The sequence below is a fragment of the Lycium barbarum genome, chromosome 9 (genome assembly GCF_019175385.1).
Source record: "Lycium barbarum isolate Lr01 chromosome 9, ASM1917538v2, whole genome shotgun sequence".
Taxonomy (NCBI): Eukaryota; Viridiplantae; Streptophyta; class Magnoliopsida; order Solanales; family Solanaceae; genus Lycium; species Lycium barbarum.
This window is the reverse complement of record NC_083345.1, coordinates 109,863,881-109,884,896: the sequence shown is the minus strand read 5'-3', so window position 1 is coordinate 109,884,896 and position 21,016 is coordinate 109,863,881. Positions and strand designations below refer to the sequence as shown.

Here is a 21,016-nt window from a genome sequence, read left to right as displayed (position 1 = left end):
TTGCAAATATTCTGTGGCTCGAGCACTTTTTGAAGGAGTTGATGGCGCGCAACTCACTTTAGTTCCCATGATTTTAGTAGAAATACTCTGAGCTTTGGGAAAGTGTAAATGGGGTGAAACAAATTTCTTTGAGGGTTGCAATGTCCTCCTCCAGATATGGGCAATTCAGCATTTTTACCAACTTTCGAATATGGCAGACATATGCTTCAGTGAATCAAACAAAATTGGTAGTTTTTATGAAAGGACAAAACCGTTTATATTTCCAGTTGGCACTCATGATTGGTATGAGTTCTTGGCTTCCCGAACTGGTGATCAAATCCAATAGAAGTACCCCTTGCTATCACGTACCACGGCCTACATAAGAGGTAGGAGGCTTTACTATGTTGAGCTTATTGGGTTGAAAGGACTCCAGCCATACGCTCCGGTGCGCATACTTCGACAGTTCGGTATAGATCAAGTAATCCCTCTCCAAGCTAATATGAGTGGTTCTGAAATCCTTTTTGGGCCATACTTCAATGTTCCTAGAGCTGGCCAAATTCTCGATGAATGGGTTAATATTGATCCGATAAGTATTGGGGCTGGACCGGCAGGAGGTATCCTGGAATATCATGCGTGGCTGCAAGAAGACTATGGTAACATAGATCCTAGCCCAGCAGGCGAACCAGGCTTCGAGGATAAAGGGAAGACAATTTGGATAAGACATTCTCTCTTAGGGACTATGGTTGTCACTCCCGAGATGTGGGCTCAAATGGCGAATATAATGCAGTATTTTGGAAATGCGGGAGCAGGTCCTAGCAATGACGAAGCATCATCTTCATTTCCGCCAGCGTGATCAAGCGCAAAGGATCTAGGCCAAGTCTTAGGATTGTTTTACATTATGTCATTTTTTATGTATTTTGGTTTATTGTCTCATCAGTGTATTCGCTTTTGTTATTTCAATGAACACTTGGCCTTTTATTTCCAAACTCAAGTGTCTCGATTAAATGGCTTGGATCACTCTATCATAATCTCGACTATTTGGCGTTAGGCCTACCTCTGGCACAAAAGAGGTCCCGTGCCCGTGCATAATAGGTCGCGCTATGATTGCTATATTTCTCTTTTACTATGTGATTTGTTTGCTATGTAATATATGCTTCATTCAATATTATTTGTCAAATGTTCGCATTAGTTTATTTAAAGCAGCAATCATTCACACTATACAAACGTAGTTTTCTTCATTTTTGAAGGTTTTCTTTTATTTTGATTATTTCCCCAAAGGTTGATTCGTGTTAACTGCGAACTGGCGGATCAACCATACTTCAAAGGATCGAAAGCACGAGCATCCGACAATATGAATGATTCACGTGAATCTGAACAGACTGGCTTTGGACTTATCACCGTTCCGAGAGACGAACCTGAGGCTTCGGAAGGAAGGAATGATGAACTCATCGCCCAATTGACGCAACAAATGGCCAACATGCAAAGTGAAATTGCGCGACTGCGAAATCTCACCAACCTGTCCATTACCCTCAACACTCTTCATCATGAACAGAGAACAAGTGCGACAATCCCACCATCCTCTTCACCTGTTGACTCTCCTGCCCCTCAGCCCTTTCCCTCAAACCCTCCACTCCATACAATCAATCCAAGCACTACTAATTGCCCCCCCCCCTCCCCTCATCCCATAACAAACTAATCTACAACAAACCATCTCACAACAATCTAATCCACAACAAGCCGTCCCACAACCGATTAACTCACAACAAGCCATCCCGTAACAAATTAACCTACAACAAGCCATCCCATAACAAAATGACCCGCAACAAGCCAACCCACAACAAGTTAACTTTCAACAAGCCAATCCGCTACCTTTTACCACTCCATATAGTCCTCAGCCTTCAGTCATCCAAACTACCCCACTTACCCAAAGCTACCAAGTAACTCAACACATATCATTGGCACACACCTCTAACCATAATACGCAGTATGTACCACCGGTATATGTAGCGGAAGCTCAACCTTTCACTACCCAATTACAGGCCGTGCAGCATCCAGAGGCTGATCCTTATAAGGAGATGGAAAGGGGAGCTGGGGCGAAAGCAAACGAGGGTGTTGCAAAAGAGATTCATAGTCTGAAGGAAGCATTTAAAAGCATCCAAACCCACAAGGGATGTGAAGGAATGGAATACGAGGATTTGTGTATTCATCCTAATATTGAGTTGCCTGCTGGATATAAGGTGCTGAAATTTGATATGTTTGATGGAAAAGGAAATCCTCAAGCTCACTTGAGATCGTACTGGGATAAGCTTGTAGGAGTAGGGAAAGATCAAGACATTAGGATGAAACTTTTTATAAGGAGCTTGACAGGAGAAGCACTTGATTTGTACACATGCGAAGATCCGCCGAAATGGCATAGTTGGGGAGAGATGGCACAAGAATTCATGGATAGGTTCAAGTTTAACACTGAGACTGTCCCAGATAGATTCTATTTGATGAAGTTGGAAAGGAAGTCAACAAAAACTTTCAAAGAATATGCTATGCGTTGGAGGGCAGAAGCCGCAAAAGTCCATCCCCCAATGGCGGAGAGTGAGATGACGACGCTCTTTGTACAATCTCTAAAAGATGCAACATACTATGAAAGACTGATAACTGTCATAGGGCAAAAGTTTTCTGAAGTTATTAGGATGGGAGATTTCATAGAAGAAGGTATCAAGACGGGAAGAATCACAAATTTGGCAGCCTTGCAAGCAACAAATAAGGCAATTCAATCAGATTCAATTAGGGGAACAGCTAAGAAGAAGAAGGACGAAGTGTCTGCGGTATGACCATCCAGGAACGTAGACCAAACCAGATGTTAACCTACCAACACCCTTCATCCCAGCCTTCATATTACAGCCAATATGCCCAAGCCCCTCAGTCTTATTATCAACCTCCAACCACTCCCCATCCTGTTTACCACACCCAGCCAACATATTACCCACCTCGAGCACCTGCCTATCAAAGCCCATCACAATACCAGCCAACCTACTCGCCTCAACCCCAATACCAACCACAAAACCGTCCAAAAAATGCACCCAGACCTCGCCCAAACTTTGAAAGAAAACCAACCAAAACTTATACACCATTAGCCGAACCCTTAGCCCAATTATACGAAAGGTTGAGAATCGCAGATATACTCCAACCGATTCAAGGAAGAGTTCTTAACACCTTTCCTGGATGGTATGATGGGACTAAACATTGTGCGTATCACTCAGGAGTTGCCGGACATGATATTGAAAATTGCCTTACTCTCAAAGATAAAATCAAGGCATTAATCAAAGAAGGAGTCATCCAGCTCAAATGAGCTCCCCCAAATATAAACAACAATCCTCTACCCAATCACGGTGATGCAAATGTGAACATGATTACCATTGATGAAGATTGTGACTTGGAAGGGACTATTGTATCGGTCAAAAAAAATGTTGAATCGTCAGCCTTTGTTGCTCCCGTAATCACAGTCCAAATGAGGGCACCAATTGAAGTAGAAGTGTTTACTCCAAGGCCTAGGATCACAGCCTTAGTTTCTCAGGCACCTTCTTTCAACACCAAAGCAGTTTCTTGGAATTATCCGTCTGATGAATGGAACAAAGAAAGGGGAAAATTGGTTGTAGAAACTGTTGCTACTGGATTAACAAGATCTGGGCGGTGTTATGCCCCCGAAGAGGTAGCACGAAGAGCACCGAGCAAGGAAAACGGCCAAAAGAAGGCTGTAATCGAGGCTGAAGTTAAAGAATTCTGGAGGAAAATGCCAACAAAGAATTCTGTTGTAGAACAACTAAAGAAAACACCAGCCCAAATTTCTTTATTGGCATTGTTGATGAATTCTGAAACTCATAGGAGCGTTTTAGTAAAGGTACTGAATGAACCTTATGTTCCAGCTGAGACCTCTAGCGAGAAATTTTCAGCCATGGTTGGAGAAGTCCTAGAAGCCCACAAAGTCTCTTTTCATAACGATGAGTTGCCACCTGAAGGTTTGGGGCACAACAAGGCATTGAACATTACAGTCAAATGCAGGGATAAATTCATTTCTAAAGTGTTGATTGATGGGGGTTCAGTTGTTAACATATGTCCTGTCATTACTCTCTGAGCTTTAGGAATTGATATCGGGAAACTTCGTGATAGTCACGTAAGGGTTAAAGGTTTTGATGGAGCTCAAAGAGGTGTTGTAGGGGAAATTGACTTAGCATTGAAAATTGGACCCGTGGAGTTTACGGTGGAATTCCATGTGATGGATATATCCACTAGTTACAACTTGCTGATAGGAAGGCCATGGATCCATATGGCTGGTGCAGTCCCCCTTCTACCCTGCACCAAAATTTGAAATTTGTCTAGAATCATCAGGAAATTGTGATCCATGGAGAAGGCAACAATTCGATCTATCCCGAAAACTCAATTCCTGTTATTGAAAGTGTAGAAAGGATAGATGGATCTGTTTTCCATATTAAAGAAACCATGTGTACTACTCAAGCTGAAAGGGTAAAATTGCCACGTGTGTTTATGATGGTGGCTTGGGAAATATTGAAGAATGGTTTTAAGCCTGGTCGAGGTCTCTCGGTGAACTTGGATGGAATAGTAGAACCAATTCAATTGCCCGGTCAGAAGGATACTTTTGGTCTTGGATATGAGCCCACTCTTGAAGAAATCTCATTGGCTAGTCTCAAAAAGAAAGGTGATATTCCCTTGCCAAAGCCTGTCCCTCTCTTGAATCAGTCATTTTTTAAGGCGTCCGTCACCCAAGTATCAGAGGAAGCTGCTGAAGACAACCTCGTGGAAGGTCTCAAGAATCTATTCGTTGTCGAGGAAGAAGTTGAATGCAATGTGATTCTGGATGATTGCCCTGAAACTCCAACTATCTGGGATGATAAGCCTGGAGATGCTTTAAACAATTGGACTTGTACCCCGCCCCCAGTTCTCTGGGAGTCTTGGTAGATGATTTGTATTAATATTTGATGAAACAACGCGATTCAAAATTGAGGCCTGAATCGTGTTTATGCTTTTGTTGTGTTTTGCCTCCACTTTTTGAAAGCTTAAATGCCAAATCCAAACTATGCTTTTCAATTTCTTATTTCGTCTTTATTTAATTAATTTCTCTTTTATTTTTTCAGCAATCAAACTAGTAAATCTGCTGATACTGTGAATGTGACACATAATGAAACAAACGAACCCATCGTAAATGCCGAACGAGACTCTAAAGAATATGAAGAGGACATGTAACCTGAAGAGTTAACTAAAGATTTTGAACATTTTGAGGATAAGCCAAAACCAAATTTGGATGAAGCAGAGACCATAAACTTAGGAGATTCAGAAACAGTAAGGGAAACAAGAATTAGCGTCCATTCAACTCCGTCACAAAGGGAATAATTGATCAACCTTTCGAGACAATATATAGACGTGTTCGCTTGTTCTTATGATGATATGCCGGGTTTAAGCACAGACATTGTTTCGCATTAGTTTCCTATTGATCCATCTTGTCCTCCGGTGAAACAAAAGAAAAGAAATATTAAACTAGATTTGAGTTTAAAAGTCAAGGAAGAAGTCTCCAAGCAATTTAATGCAAATGTCATTCGAGCTACAAGGTATCCGACTTGACTAGCGAATATCGTGCCTGTACCAAAAAAGGATGGCAAAGTCAGGGTATGCGTGGATTATCGGGATCTCAACAAGGCTAGCCCAAAAGATGATTTCCCCCTCCCAAATATTCACATACTTATTGATAACAGTGCGAAGCATGAGTTACAGTAATTTGTTGATTGCTTCGCAGGATATAACCAAATTCTAATGGATGAAGAAGACGCTGAGAAAACAGCATTCATCACGCCTTGGGGAGTATACTATTATCGAGTGATGCCTTTTGGACTCAAGAACGCAGGTGCCACCTATATGAGAGCCATGACTACCATTTTTCATGACATGATCCATAAGGAAATTGAAGTCTATGTAGACGATATCATCATCAAGTCACGAAAGAGTTCAGATCACTTGACGGATTTGAAAAATTTCTTTGATAGGTTGAGGCGATACAATTTGAAATTAAATTCCGAAAAGTGAGCATTTGGTGTTCCTGCTGGGAAGCTGTTAGGTTTTATTGTGAGCAGGAGGGGCATAGAATTGGATCCTTCGAAGATAAAGGCTATTCAAGACTTGCCTGCCCCGAAGAGCCGAAAGGACGTGATAAGTTTGCTCGGTCGACTCAACTACATTAGTCGGTTCATAGCACAATCGACAGTAATATATGAACCAATAATCAAGTTATTGAAGAAAGATGCTGCTACCAAATGGACGGAAGATTGCCAATGAGCTTTTGATAGATCAAAGAATATTTGTCTAATCCGCCTGTTTTAGTGCCTCCAGAAGCCGAAAGACCTTTGTTATTATATTTGTCTGTGTCAGCGAATGCATTTGGATGTGTGTTGGGACAACATGATGAAACGGGAAAGAAGGAGCAAGCAATATACTACTTGAGCAAAAAGTTCATGCCTTATGAGGCCCAATATACTTTGTTGGAACGCACTTGTTGTGCCTTGACTTGGGTTGCACAAAAATTGAGACATTACCTGTCTGCATATACTACTTATCTCATTTCAAGGATGGATCCACTCAAGTATATCTTTCAGAAGCCTATGCCTACTGGGAAGTTAGCCAAATGGCAAATTTTGCTAAGCGAGTTCGATATTGTATATGTTACCCAAAAGGCTATCAAAGGGCAGGCAATAGCCGATCATCTTGCTGAAAATTCCGTAGATGAATAATACATGCCCCTTAAGACATATTTCCCGGATGAAGAGGTGTTGTTTGTTGGAGAAGATATCTCAGAGGAATATCCAGGGTGGAGAATGTTCTTTGATGGGGCTGCAAACTCCAAAGGATTTGGCGTTGGAGCAGTCTTAATTTTCAGAGTCAGGCCATCATTATCCAATTTCAGCAAAGCTCAGGTTTCCGTGCACCAACAATATGGCAGAATATGAGGCTTGTATTCTCGGACTTGGAATGGCCGTTGTTATGAACATACAAGAATTATTGGTTATAGGTGATTCGAACTAATTGGTTCACCAGGTACAAGGCGAATAGACCACTAAGAACGTGAAGATACTTCCATACCTGCATTGTGTGAAAGATCTGTGTAAGAGATTTATCAAGGTGGAATTTAAACATGTTCCAAGGGCTCAAAATGAGTTCGCTGATACTTTAGCAACCTTGTCCTCTATGATTCAGCACCCGGACAAGAATTACATAGGTCCTATCAAGGTGAATGTGCAAGATCAGCAAGCTTATTATTTCTATGTAAATGAAGAACCTGATGGAGAACCTTGGTACTATGACATTAAGAAGTATCTCAAGGCAGGAGACTATCCAGAAAGCATAACCAGTGTTCAGAAGAGAACACTTCGAAGATTAGCAAGCCACGTTTTCCTAAATGGAGAAATCCTTTATAGGAGGACCCCAGATTTGGGATTGCTAAGGTGTGTTGATGCCAAAGAAGCGGTCAAGTTGATTGAAGAAGTACATGGCGGTACGTGTAGGCCTTATATGAATGGTTTTACTCTGGCTAAGAAAATTTTGCGAGCTGGCTATTTCTGGATGACTATGGAAGCAGACTGCATTCGTTTTGTGCAAAAGTGTCACCAATGTCAGATTCATGGCGACTTGATTCGAGTCCCACCAAATGAGTTAAATGTGACGAGTTCTCCGTGGCCATTCGCAGCTTGGGGCATGGATGTAATTGGTCCTATCGAGCCGGCCGCGTCGAATGGACATAGGTTCATTTTGGTAGCCATCGACTACTTCACAAAATGGGTAGAAGCATCTTCGCACAAGTCAGTGACGAAGAAGGTAGTGGTAGACTTTGTTCGCAATAACATCATTTGTCGATTCGGAATCCCTGTGTCAATTCTAACAGATAATGGAGCTAATATTAATAGTGGTCTGATGCATGAGATTTGCGAAACATTTAAGATTACTCACCGCAATTCCACCCCATACAGACCTCAGATGAATGGAGCATTTGAAGTAACCAACAAAAACATCAAGAGAATATTGCGGAAGATGATTGATAATTACAGACATTGGCATGAAAAATTGCCATTGGCCCTTCTCGGTTATCGCACCACTGTAAGAACTTAAACTGGGGAAACGTCTTATCTCTTGGTCTATGGGATAGAGGTTGTGTTACCTGCAGAGGTAGAGATACCATCTTTGAGAAATATCCAAGAAGCTGAGTTGAGTGATGCCAAGTGGATACAAAATCGATATGAACAATTGATGCTCATTGATGAAAAGAGGATGAATGCAGTTTTTCATGGGCAACTTTATCAGAACAGAATGGCCAAAGCTTTCAACAAGAAGGTGAGACCGAGACAATTCAAACCGGGGAAATTGGTGTTGAAGCGCATATTTCCGCACCAAAATGAAGCTAACGGAAAATTTGCACCTAACTGGCTAGGGCCTTACATGGTTCATCGAGTACTGACTGGAGGAGCGCTAATTCTAGCAGAAATGGATGGCGAAGTATGGCCGAAAACTATCAATGCAGATGTCGTCAAGAGATACTACATTTAGGAGCTTTTCATTTATTTTATAAGTAATATCCTGCAATGTCTTTCTTTGTAATGAAAACTACGTTCCCTCGGTGGGATACGTAAGAAACCCATATCGGGTTTGTTCTTTTAAGATAGAAATTTCTAAAATTTTCGTTTGCTTGTAATATGAACTACGCCTGACCTGATTCCCGCGGTGGGATACGTAGGTGGCCTACGTAGGCTTCGGTCACATTATTAGTAAACCTCGATTTTATTTTGCCTTGTATTTTTGAACTACGCTTGACCTGATTCCCTTGGTGGGATACGTAGGCAGCCTATATAAGGCTCGGTCTCATCATGTTGAAAGTTCAATATCGTTCTATGCCAGAAACTGGGACAATTTTAAGGGCGTCATTGCAAGACGACATCGAGAGACATGAAAGAGTATATGGTCGACAGAGTCATCAGACAAAGGAAAGACTTTGGAGAAAGGACGTTCGCTTTGTTTCACAATGTGTCACAGTTCCAAGTTCAGCAGAAATTATTTATCACTATATACATTTTTTTATGCATATTTCCTTTTGAAATAATATGATTTTTAATCAAATAGTTTTATTAATTGGCCAAGACTTAGAAATAGGCGGAGATTACAAGTCCAGACAAAGCTAGAAGCATGAAGCATCAGGAACTGGATCTTCAAAGTCAACGCGAATCAACCTCCCCTGAAACTTACAAATTTTCTTTGAGTGCAGGTTTTCAAATTGCGGAAGCTGAAAATATGTAATGTTTACAGCCTTGCAAGGACTACGCGTCGAACGGTTTGAGTTTTCTTATAACATTTAGGAGAAATTATGCCTCTCAAGTGTCAATAATTCTCGAAATTTACGATAAATTAATGCTTAAGTCTTACAAATGATTTTTCAAATGTATCGATGTTGACACCCAATTTTGCCCCTCCTTTATTCCAATTTATTTCCTTGGGTTTCTGAATTTATTAACAATCTAAATATTTTATTTTCACTACTATTTTTATTTTACTACTATTAATATCATTACTTTCATTTTCACTATTCTACTATCAACATTACTAGTATTACTTTATCACAAATTTTAAATGGATCGTCGTTGTTTCATTTTAAGATTTGTACTCGTTAAATTAATTTTACTTTATTAAATCCTTTACTTTCTACATACTAATTATTAATTGTCTTCACATAGTATACATTGTACTATTTATTAAATTAGAAGCCCAAAAAATAATTAAATAGAGGAGAAAGAATCAAAACTTTCAACCAATTTATGGCCCAAACGGAGCAGCCGATTACCCTAAACTACCCGACCAGCCCATCACCCATTACCCGACACGCCGGCCCACTTCTTCTTAAAACTGATTCAACGTCTAACCCTAATATCTTTTCATCAAAACAAACGCAACCGCTCCCTTCTTTCCTTTCCCTTTCCTCTCTCTCTCATCCCTTTCTTATTTTGAACAAAGGTTCACTTGCTTTCAGCCATGGCAGATGCCAACAGCACCATTTTCGTGCAAGTTTCCCCACATATCAAAACCAGAGCAGAGCAGACCCGACCTCAAACAAAATCTCACCACTTTGAGTACAAATCTGACCAAATCACGTGAACAGGACAGGTTCGTCCAAAAGCTCCTCAAACGTTCGAATTTCAAACAAGTTTGAGGAGATTTCAAACTTTTAAGTTTCAAATCCCGCCCAATTTCGAACCTCAAAAACCCTAACAATCCCATATAAATAATCATTTTTCGGAAGTAGAAGGGGGAGTTCTTGAATAGCCGAAATTCCCTATAAATAGAGTTCTTTTTAGCCGCCTTAACCTTTCTTAAAAATATTGACATTTCTTCACTATATCTGGGAATAGTCATTTGGGAGTATTAAATTGTTTTACTCTTATCAATTCGGCTGTAACTTTGGAGTCGAGTGTAGATCGGAGATTTAAAACCTCGTTCACTGCACCCGAAAGAGGTAAAATCCGTTCCTTTTAGTTTAATTTTAGTAATATTCAGTATTCTTTATTTGTATGTGTTCTTGCATGTTTTGATTAACCTTAATGGTCTGTTTAGGGTTCATCGTAGCATGAATATGGTTTAATCTCAGAAACTAATCACCATTTGTTTCGTTTTAGCTTAAGTTAATTAGAACTCAATATTAGTGTTAAAACCTGGATGTATATGATGATTAGTTTAGTATGTAATTCTCTCGTTATTTTTGCGTTTTATTTCCTCTTAATTCCATTGTTGTCCATTATGATTAATGCTATAGTTTTCGGGTTCTGTGTTGATTCCACATAAATCATTAAAAATCACCTTTGTCCATTTTTCTCTCCTTCTGGTGTATGATCTGCAGTCGTATTGATGTCGGCGTCGATTCGGTTTGTCTTTGAAGTAGCTTAAAGTGAAATCTTATTTGAGTATGAGTCAAAGTATTCAAGTATCTCTTTCTGTTTTCACACCATGTCACTGATTGTTTGTTAATTTCTCCATACTTTGGGTTGAAAGTTTGAACCATCAAATACCTTTTGTCTTAAATAATATAGTAAGTTGGAACGGTTTTTCATAATGTACATCTAGTTTTGTTTTGATAATAGCAAACTAGGCACTTCTTGATGTTTTGAATACATAGACAGTTTTGTTAAATTTTAAGTTCATTTCCTTGTCTTTATGTTCAACATGTCTACTGTTCCAAACTGCTAGTTATTTGACGTATGTTTAAACTAGTTCAGGTTTGAGTTAATTAGCCGCTCTCTTGTCCCTTCTTTTTTTAGTTTAAAATATAGGTTCTTGGTTGGGATAATGACTTTAGAAAGTTAAGGTTGAAATATCTAATTTAAAGTCAGATTCTGGATTTTCTTTAGGCTCGAGCCTTGTTGCTAGACTAGGTGTGGATGCTTAACTGGGCTAAAAATAACTAAAAATGGAAAAAGATTAGCATTGTAATTTTCGTTCATCTTCACAATCAGTTGATCCTCTATTTGTATGATCCTAGTGATGTTTAAATTCAGAATTTAAGTTGAGTTCGTTAAGTTTAATACTTTGTGCTATTACTTTCAATTTTCTAATTAAGGGATTGTCTACTCTTGTTTGCTTTTATCTGACTAACTTTAGAAGCATAGTTAATAACTGAAAACATGTCTTTATGATAAAGTGTTAAGTCTTTTGTATTTGTTATGTTTAAAAGGGTATGTTTTGTTCATTAAAATCCTTAAAGAGGGTCTGTTATGTCTAAAGTGTGCTAAGTCCAAGCTAAGACATTATCCACCAGCTAATGTAGAAACATATCCATTTTGAATGTTGAGTTCTTATCAAGTGTAGTTAAGTATGGATTTAGTCTCCTGTTAATACTAAAATTAGCTTAAAAGATCTTCTTGATAGATGTTTGGTACCTATGTATTGTTCAAAACAAAAAACAACTGATGTAATCTCTTTTTATTTTGGCATTTACTGCTTTTCCAAGTTGCGTATTAATTTGCTGTTAACTGTCTTTGTTGTCTCCTCTGTGTACAAAGCATATTTGAGTTCATTATTCTTCCTTCTTTAAGTTATGATATTTTGCATCACTGAGTACCTTCACTTTACTAATCATTTTCTTTCATTTTTATGCATGACCTTCGCGTACGAGTCCGAGGGACTTGTCTTCTTCCGCATTCGATGTTGGGCTTTATTTCTCTATGGAGTTAGCCCCCATCAATTGTGTAAAATGATTCTGGGCCGAGGCCCATAACAGCAGCCACAGTCCGCAGCAATATAATGAAAATTTGTTGGGCCAAAGCCCAACAGCAAACAGATCGCAGCAGTTCCATAAAATGGGCTGAGCCCATTTAATTTTATTTGCTCCTTATTTTATGCATTTAAATTATATTGTACAACTAATACTTTACTTGGCTTGTTTTCTTAGCTAGAATGAACCTTAGTGGAATTAATAGGTCAGTTTTAGTACGATGAGTAGTTAATTTAAAAGAGAAACTAACAATTAGTTCATAGGTTTCACTCCCCTTTTATGTTAAAATTATTTATAGTATCTATAATGTTTATTTTTTAGAATAATTGATTTTCAAAATAGCATAACTACATATTTTGAGTTAAAAGGAGCAAGATTCACTCTTACTATCTTAGAAATTTGAAACGTCACAAATTCTACACTAACGTTAGCTTATTTTGAGAAATAAAAAGGTCAACTAGTTCTGTGGATAACTTCTTCACTTTAGCTCTTTTTCAACACTTGAAATATGTATTTATTAAAACAACATTTACATAATCTATATTGAACTAATAGTCTTTCTATAAAACCTTTAAAATTTTATTAATATTAATCTTACAATGACTCTTTAAATTTGTTAGTCGGCATAACTTATTTTCTCCAAATATTTATAAAACGCTGCACTATCCCGCACTTTCTTCAGTTATTCATAACTAAACTCTTTTATGCAATTATTACTTTCCTACAAGTTTTATTTTAAATAGCATTCTATTTCTATCTATAACTTTAGTAATACTTAAAAAATATATTTTCTTAAATATTGCAAAATATTATATTCTACAATTTCAGCCTTAATTAATTAACATAAGTCCGGTCGGTTAACCATTGTTAATGGGTCTTAAAGGATGCCTAATACCTTCCCTTTAGACTAATTGAACTCTTACCTAGATCTTTTTGGTTTCGTAGACTTTACAATAAAATCAACTTTAGATAATTACTTTAATTAACCTTAGGTGTCCTAATTCACCATAAATAATTAGGTGGCGACTCCTGTACCTTAAATAACCCCGGAATTACCGGGATGTTGTAAACTATTTTGACCCCGGTTAAAATAGGGTATAACAATCGACGCACAAATATTTTCTACTGTTTTCAAACGCTTCGCGTAAATGCTTTCAAATGCACTGCACATGCACTATTGCTTTCAAATGCTCTGCATAAATGCTTTCAAACACACTGCACACGTATCGCACTACTACTTTCAAATGCCCTGCAAACGCATTGCATAAATGTTGTCGAACGCACCGCACATGAACCGCACTACTGTTTTCAAATGCACTGCACACGCATAGCACTACTGCTTTCAAATGCTCTGCATAAATGCTTTCAAATGCACTGCACATACATTGCACCACTGCCTTCAAATGCTCTGCATAAACGCTTTCAAATACACTGCACAAGTATTGCAATACTTCTTTCAAATGCACTGCGCATGCATTGCATTCAAAATGCTTTGTATAAGAAACACTGCACACGCACTGCGCAAATGCTTTCAGTCGCTTCGCATAAATGCTTTCAAACGCACATGCACCGCACAAATGCTTTAAAAATTCACTGCATAAATGCTTTACACCATGAATCATGTTGGTTTGAAAAACCTCATTTTCATCAATCATTGGGTTTTAAAAAAAAAACCTCATTATTCGGCTTAGAAAGCCCCATTTTCATAAATCATTCGGCTTAAATAGCCTCATCTTCATATCTGGTTTAAGGCCTCATTTTCATTAATCATCGCCAAAGGCATCATTCTCATGAACCATCGGCCTAAAACCTCATTTGCATTAGCCTTATCTAAGGCTATTTTATGTCGCTTTACCTTCAATAATTATCTACTAACTTTTTATCTAGCTTAAGTTTCGCAGGAGCTCTAGCGCAACGTGGAACTATTTCTTCGGCAGTGAACTGGGGCAAATTTGTTGGGAAGGATAATCAGACTTCCCGACAAAGGTCAAGGATCTACCTCGAACGCTCGTTGCTACCCCCACATATTCCGCCTACGTCCATAACCGATCATCAAGTTCACACGTATTCATAGTCCAAACTTCTCGAGTTTGGTATATTACCTCAATCATAATACCCAATGTCATCATAATTCAACACTGGGGCAATATTTTTTAAAAGATTTGCATCAGTCATGATTGCTCATTCGCAAGTGTCGTAGCTTCCCAGAACTACACACAGCCTGATTCTCGTGCAACTCGAGATATGTAGGCAACTCGGAGACCGGAGTTCGGCCACAATTCTCTCAAATTTTCTATATCCTTAGGGTCTCCCAAATTCTTTTAGTCGGGACAAAATGGGCTACTAAGTCAACGTCTTTACCCGAAAATTCTTTCATCATTACCGGCCAAAGAGGGACAAGTTGTTGACACCCAATTTTGTCCCGCCTTTCTTCCAAAATAGTTATCTGCGCTTCTAATATTTTTAATAATTTAAGAACAATTATTTACATTTTATAATAATTTAGCTTTTGTTAATATCGTTATCCAACTATAGTCATTGGTTATTATCACTATTATTACTATTATTATTATTATTATTATTATTATTAATACTACTATTATTGTTATTATTATTTTCATTATATTGCCATCACTCAATTTTATAATCGTCATGATCACTTTAACATTTCTATTTATCGTCTTATGCAAAAACGCATCACATTTATTTTACTACTTACTTTTGGACTTTATAAACGTTATCGCGCAACTATTACGATATCTTGTAATAAATATATTTTTAATATTTTAGCACGCGCTAATATATAATTAACTAAAGAGTGTCTTTCATCTTAATTTAGGTGGTGGGGGGGGGGGGGGGGGGGCAAACAAATATAAGGAAGAAAGCATATTAAGTCCAAGATAAAAGACCTCATACTAGCCCAATTCATACAAAAAACCTGATCCTTGACTGGGCCACTTAAAGCCCAAAACAGCAACCCCAAACGGCCATAATGCAAACCAATCAACTCACAAATGTTTTTCAGACCAGCCCATCACCGTTTAAACCGACCTGGCCCATATCTCTTTTATTCATCATCTAAACTTAAAATGAATTCAGCGGCACCTCTTCTCTTCTCCTTCTCTCTCTCTTCAACGAAAATGGCAAATTCGCAGAAGCCTTTCGCTCCCACAGACCGTGCATGGTTGTTTGGGGGAAGGGAAATTAATGCCTCGTCCTTCCCCGTCAGGCCTCAACCGTTGAAGAGGTGATTTTTTCCCTTTTTTTTTGTTTTTCATCTGAAGCTCCTTAATGGGTTTTGTCCATTTTCTAATTTGAATGCTTGGTTGTGATTGGCTGTTCAACATTGGAGGGATTTTTCCCTCCATTTCTACTCGCCTCACAACTAAAACAGGGATGAAATCTAGGGTTTTCGGGTTCTATATAAAGAACCTCATCCCAGTGTTGAGGAGGAGTTCTGGATACTGAAATTCCTAATTGAGTTTTCTTTAAACTTAGTCCTGTTTAATTAAGAAGTCAATTTTAAGTAGAATTTCCATCGAGTCTAGTTTGGTTTCTCTTAGTTTTAAATTCTCTTCTTTTTTCTGTGTTCTTTGTGTTAGGACATTAAAAGTCTATTACGCCATCAATTTAGCTAATAGTCATTTATACCACGGGGCAATTATAACCATTATGAATGTTTATGAGAAAACAAGAATGATGTTTGTAGAGGTAAGGAACAAAGAAAACTGTACTATAAATTTGTGTTGTAAAACCAAATGTATTACCGGAGGAAGAAATGGAAAATAGAGAATATGTTGATAGAAGTGAAATAAGAACAATGATAAAGACAAGGATAATAAGACATATATTGGTTGCATAATGGACTTTTAATGTCCTGGAGATAGAGTTTGTCTGAACCGTCAATCAAACGTATAAAAAGAAAAAACTAAAAAAGGTAAAAAGAAAAAATTGATTGTTTTAGATTTACATAGTAAGTCAGAAATTAATAATTTAAAAGGGGGAAAAAAGCAAATGCAAGATAGAGCTCATCATCACTTATTCACACCCTATGCCTCTTTTATCTATTTCATGATCAAGTCTCTTCCTCTTATGACACATCTCATACCTTCCAAACATTAATCATTTTCTAATCCTTCCATTTATCTTTGTTGTTCTTATTTCCCCTCCTATCACCCTATTCAGTCTTTCTCATTTCTTCCTCTGTTACTACATTTGGTTTTATAATATAAACTATTAGCTAGATTGATTGCGTAATAGACTTTTCATGTCATGTTGGTAATTTATTTGAATTGTCAATCAAAATACAAAAGAGGAAAAAATACAAGAAAAATGATAGTTTAGATTCATAGAGTAAAACAGGATTAAAAGGGAAAATTTAAGCAAGAGTAAGATATCTCATCTCCATATATTCATACCATATACACACCTATTGTCTATTCCATCATTTAATTATTCTAAGATAAACCATAGAAATGGAAAGGTGGAAGAAATAGAAAAGAGAGGGAAAATGTTTAAAATACTCCTCTGGATAAGCATTTGGTTTTATTCAACAAACTCAAAATTATGGTTTTCTTTCTTCCTAACACTTTTTTCAAAAACCATTCTTATTCTTTGCCCTTCAACATTCATAATGGTGCTATATAATTGCCACGTGGTATAAGAAATTTACTAAATTGATTATGTAATAGATTTCTCCTATCCTATCCTGCCGGTAGAGTTTGTCGGAACTGTCAGTCAAATTACACAAAAGAATTGCCACGTGGTACAAAAAATATATTGAATTGATTGTGTAATAGAATTCTCCTGTCCTGTTGGTAAAGTTTGTCTGAACTGTCAGTCAAAGATACACAAAACAATTTCCACGCTGTACCAAAAAACTGTTAAATTGATTGCGTAATAGGCTTCTCCTGTCCGATCGGTAGAGTTTGTCATCAATAAAAAATACACAACAACTGCCATGTGGTACAAGAAATCTATTAAATTGATTGTGAAATAGACTTCTCTCGTCCTGTCGGTAGAGTTTGTCTGAATTGTCACTCAAAACACACAACTATTGTGCAAGAAGTAGGAGAAAATGATAATCAGATGAGGTAGTAATCAGGAATCAAAGTTAATGAGAAAAAAGAGTAAGTAAGATATCTCATTATCATGGATTCATGCTCATATATACTTCTTTTATCTATTCCATCAGCAATTCTCTATACCACTCAACTTCATCTTCCCTAGCCTTTTCTCAAATTATTCTTTTTTGTCCTTCAATGTTCATAACGATGATCAAAACAACCATATGGTATATAAGAACTATTAGATTGATTTTATTATACGCTGCTCCAATTCTATCGCTAGAGTTGTCTGAACTGTCAACCAAAAATATGGAAAATACTTGCGCAAGAAATAGGAGAAGCTGATGAAAAATGAGGAATTAATAGTTTCAAAAGAAAAAGAGCAAGAGTAAGACTTCAATACCAAATTCATAAGATATATATATATATATATATATATATATATATATATATATATATATATAGACACACACACACACAATAAACAAAACTACATACTACATAAATTCCCCAATATATTTAAAAGGGAAAAAGAAAAAGAGAAACACTGATCTTAGCCAGAATCGTTAAAGTTGCAGAAATTAGTGAAACTCAATATATACACTGGCGTTAATTTATAGCACACGATATTTAACTTTCTTAGCACTGGCCATTTTAGTTGGTTTCTTGGAAGAAAGAGAATAGCATCTGTATGAGCTAAAAATTCAAGAAAAATTAGGACAAAGAAGACACCATCTAACTACTAAGTAGAGTCCTACATATTAATATATTCTAATATATACTTTTTCCTTTCTTCATTTTGTTATATCATTTTGTTACATAGTAGTCTTATGACATCATGAACACAACATACAAAGTCATTTCATGCCTAAGATAGAAAACATTTTAAGTTCCTTGTACTCAACTTAAAGATAACTAACTATATATGATTAATACCTATAAATGTATAAAGGCATTTATATGCATGCATTTCTTTCAACTATAAAAATGCCACGGAGAATAATTAATCTCATCGTCTAGGTTACCAGCAAACATTCCCGGTTCATTCACTGCTTGGAATGAACTTGTGGCTTTTGCCTCTGCCCAGATGGAGGAATCATCAATCTCCGGCAAGTTCAAATTCAAATCTTTCCACACTTCACCAAATCCTACACCTTTATTGTTATCCTTTTCAGCATTTTTGTTGATATCAAGTAACGGATATGAAACTTGCCCCTCAAGTAGCAACTGCTTTCGGAACCATTGTTCAAGGACAAAGATTCATTCACCATATTCACAGTGTCTGGAACTCCACTGTGTGATGAGCTGGTAGAGCCAGTTGAATTATGGGCTTGGTTTTTGGTGTGCCCACGGTCAGGAAAATTGAGTTGGGCTTTATAACCATAAAGTTTGTGTGCAACATCATCGTAAGCCACAACAGCATCATAAGAAGTCTCAAAAGTACCAAGCCAGAGGCGACCACCACGGTTGGGCTTACGGATCTCGGCCACCCATTTCCCCCATGTACGCTGACGAACGCCCTTGTAGGGGCAGGTAGCATTTTCAGGGCCACCTTTGCCTCGCATACAACCTTTCCTGGAACTTGCTTGGGTGATTTTCTTGATCTTCTTCTTGGTATAACAGTATAACAGTGTGACATATTCAGGGAAATGGGGCTGATTTGGAAGAGAACTGAGTTGAGTTATTCAGTATGTTTGAGAGGTTGTATTTGTAGGTAAGAAGGCTGAAAATTGAGGAATTTGGTTTCTCTTACGTGTTTATACACCTGTGAACTTGTGAAGTTCACTGAAACTTGTCGAAAGCAATCAAAAATGTTGCTTGTAGTAGCAAATAACAGGATGCTACGCATGCGGTTTTTTTTTTTTGTTTTTTGTTTTTGGTCTCCTGCAAAAGTTAGCAAAGAGTGGATAGTGTTTTACACCTTAGAATACTTCTTTAGGTTTTCTTCCTTTTTTAACTTTTTCAATTTCAACACTACCAACCAAACCGTTACTTCTTTTTCTTCTTCTGAGGTGGATAATCTGGAATATATTAAACAAAAGAGATAACGTAAACTCTGACGACAGTCTTACCCTGAACTTCAGAAAAAGTCAAAAAGTATGCATGAAGTAAAAAAAGAGTGAAAAAGAAAAACTTGATTACATGAGAAAGTTGAATGTGGATAAGTATGGAGTAAAGAGCCTGAGACAGCAAATGAGTGCTGTGAACAACCGTAGTAAAAGGCACACTTTTATAAGAGTTCATCTACATTAACTCACAATCTTGTGACTTCGACGAAATGACCTACTATCAAAGCTACCCTCTATCAAGTACAAGCTCTCTTCCATTTGGGAACGAGGGAAGGGTGTGTAGTCTTCTCTTCCCAACACAAATAAAGTCTTGATAAGTGAAATGACACAATATTGTTTGGTAGCAAATAAAGTATCACATGAACAGTAGAAGAGAAAAATAAGTTACATATGAGCTATAGGGATACTTTTAAATGCTGGACGGACTTTGTTCGCACCCTGACAAATCTTCCCCCAAACTAAATCTTGCATTGCCCATTCTCGAAGATTGAAGGGCCACTCAAACTAGTACTGCATTGCCCACCACCAAGACTAACAGGTTTATCTGGAGATCCATTATGTGGCACCCACATTGTCAAAGTATTTTTAAGGTCACATTACCCACAGACTTCTCCTTATATGCTTCTCTGACGGGTCCAAGTGTTCCAACTAACTCCGTCTGCATCATCCTTATATCTTCATACTCATTCCCTTTCATATGGACATATGATATTGTTCATTTTGAGCCAGACCAACACATTTTTTTCACAAAAGGCGTCATACCCTTGAAGAGTATCCATTTTTTATAGGTAAATAATATATTGTATAAAATATTTGCACTAAGCCAGTGCAACAGGCGTAATTATGGTCTGTGGTAATGTGACCTTAAAATAGTTTGACAACAAAAGCAATCAACAAAAAGTATCTAAGTTAAGGCACCGAATGTTTCTTTTCTTTTTTTTTCCTTCAAAAATTATGTTGTCTTTCTACCCTCTAAGAGTATCTCTACACCTTAAATGTAACTTTGTTTTTCCCTTTCAATTCAATTATGAGCGTGGGCCGTTGTTTGCACTCGTAACATACTATGAGTCGTGGAGAGCATCTACTTGAGTAAAATTATTCCTAAGATCTAATTCCATTTTTCTAGCCTCGAAAATCTAAGAAGAGATTTTGAAAAGAAAAAGAAAAAACAATTGTACATTAATGAAATGTGTAATCCAGCAAGTCCACAAATATGGGAAGTCACAGGTTTTCACAAACTCGTTAAATCAAACATTAAAAAATTACTTAGCAAAAAAGTAAAGAAAGTGATCATCACCGCCGTGCAAAACTATGATAAATCAAGTACAAATACTGATATCAAACTCCCATTAAATTAAATTTCAGCAGTATAAGGAGTAACTGATAATGTACAATGCTCTTGGTTTTGGGCTTTTTTAGGCTCCTGATGTTACAAGATCAAAAGATGTAAAATACAACTATACAAGTCATTGGTGAAATATTCTTAAACATAAAACTATATGTTCTTTTTTCTTTTCTTTTTCTTAAGTGAATAGAGCAAAAGAGCAGGAGGCGCTTGAATATTGAGTCCGGAGCCAAAATAGCATATTTTTACAGCAATT

General features: G+C 37.3%; 1 protein-coding gene across 1 annotated transcript; it reads right to left on the bottom strand.

Annotated features, from left to right (window-relative positions):
• Positions 1 to 17,835: 17,835 nt before the first annotated feature.
• On the bottom strand, positions 17,836 to 19,031 carry LOC132612147 (dehydration-responsive element-binding protein 2D-like; the record flags this gene model as incomplete). Its single annotated transcript, XM_060326477.1, has 2 exons — positions 17,836 to 18,573; positions 18,615 to 19,031. Coding segments are annotated over 2 exons (669 nt in total), but the record flags the coding sequence as incomplete, so codon positions are not given.
• Positions 19,032 to 21,016: the final 1,985 nt, after the last annotated feature.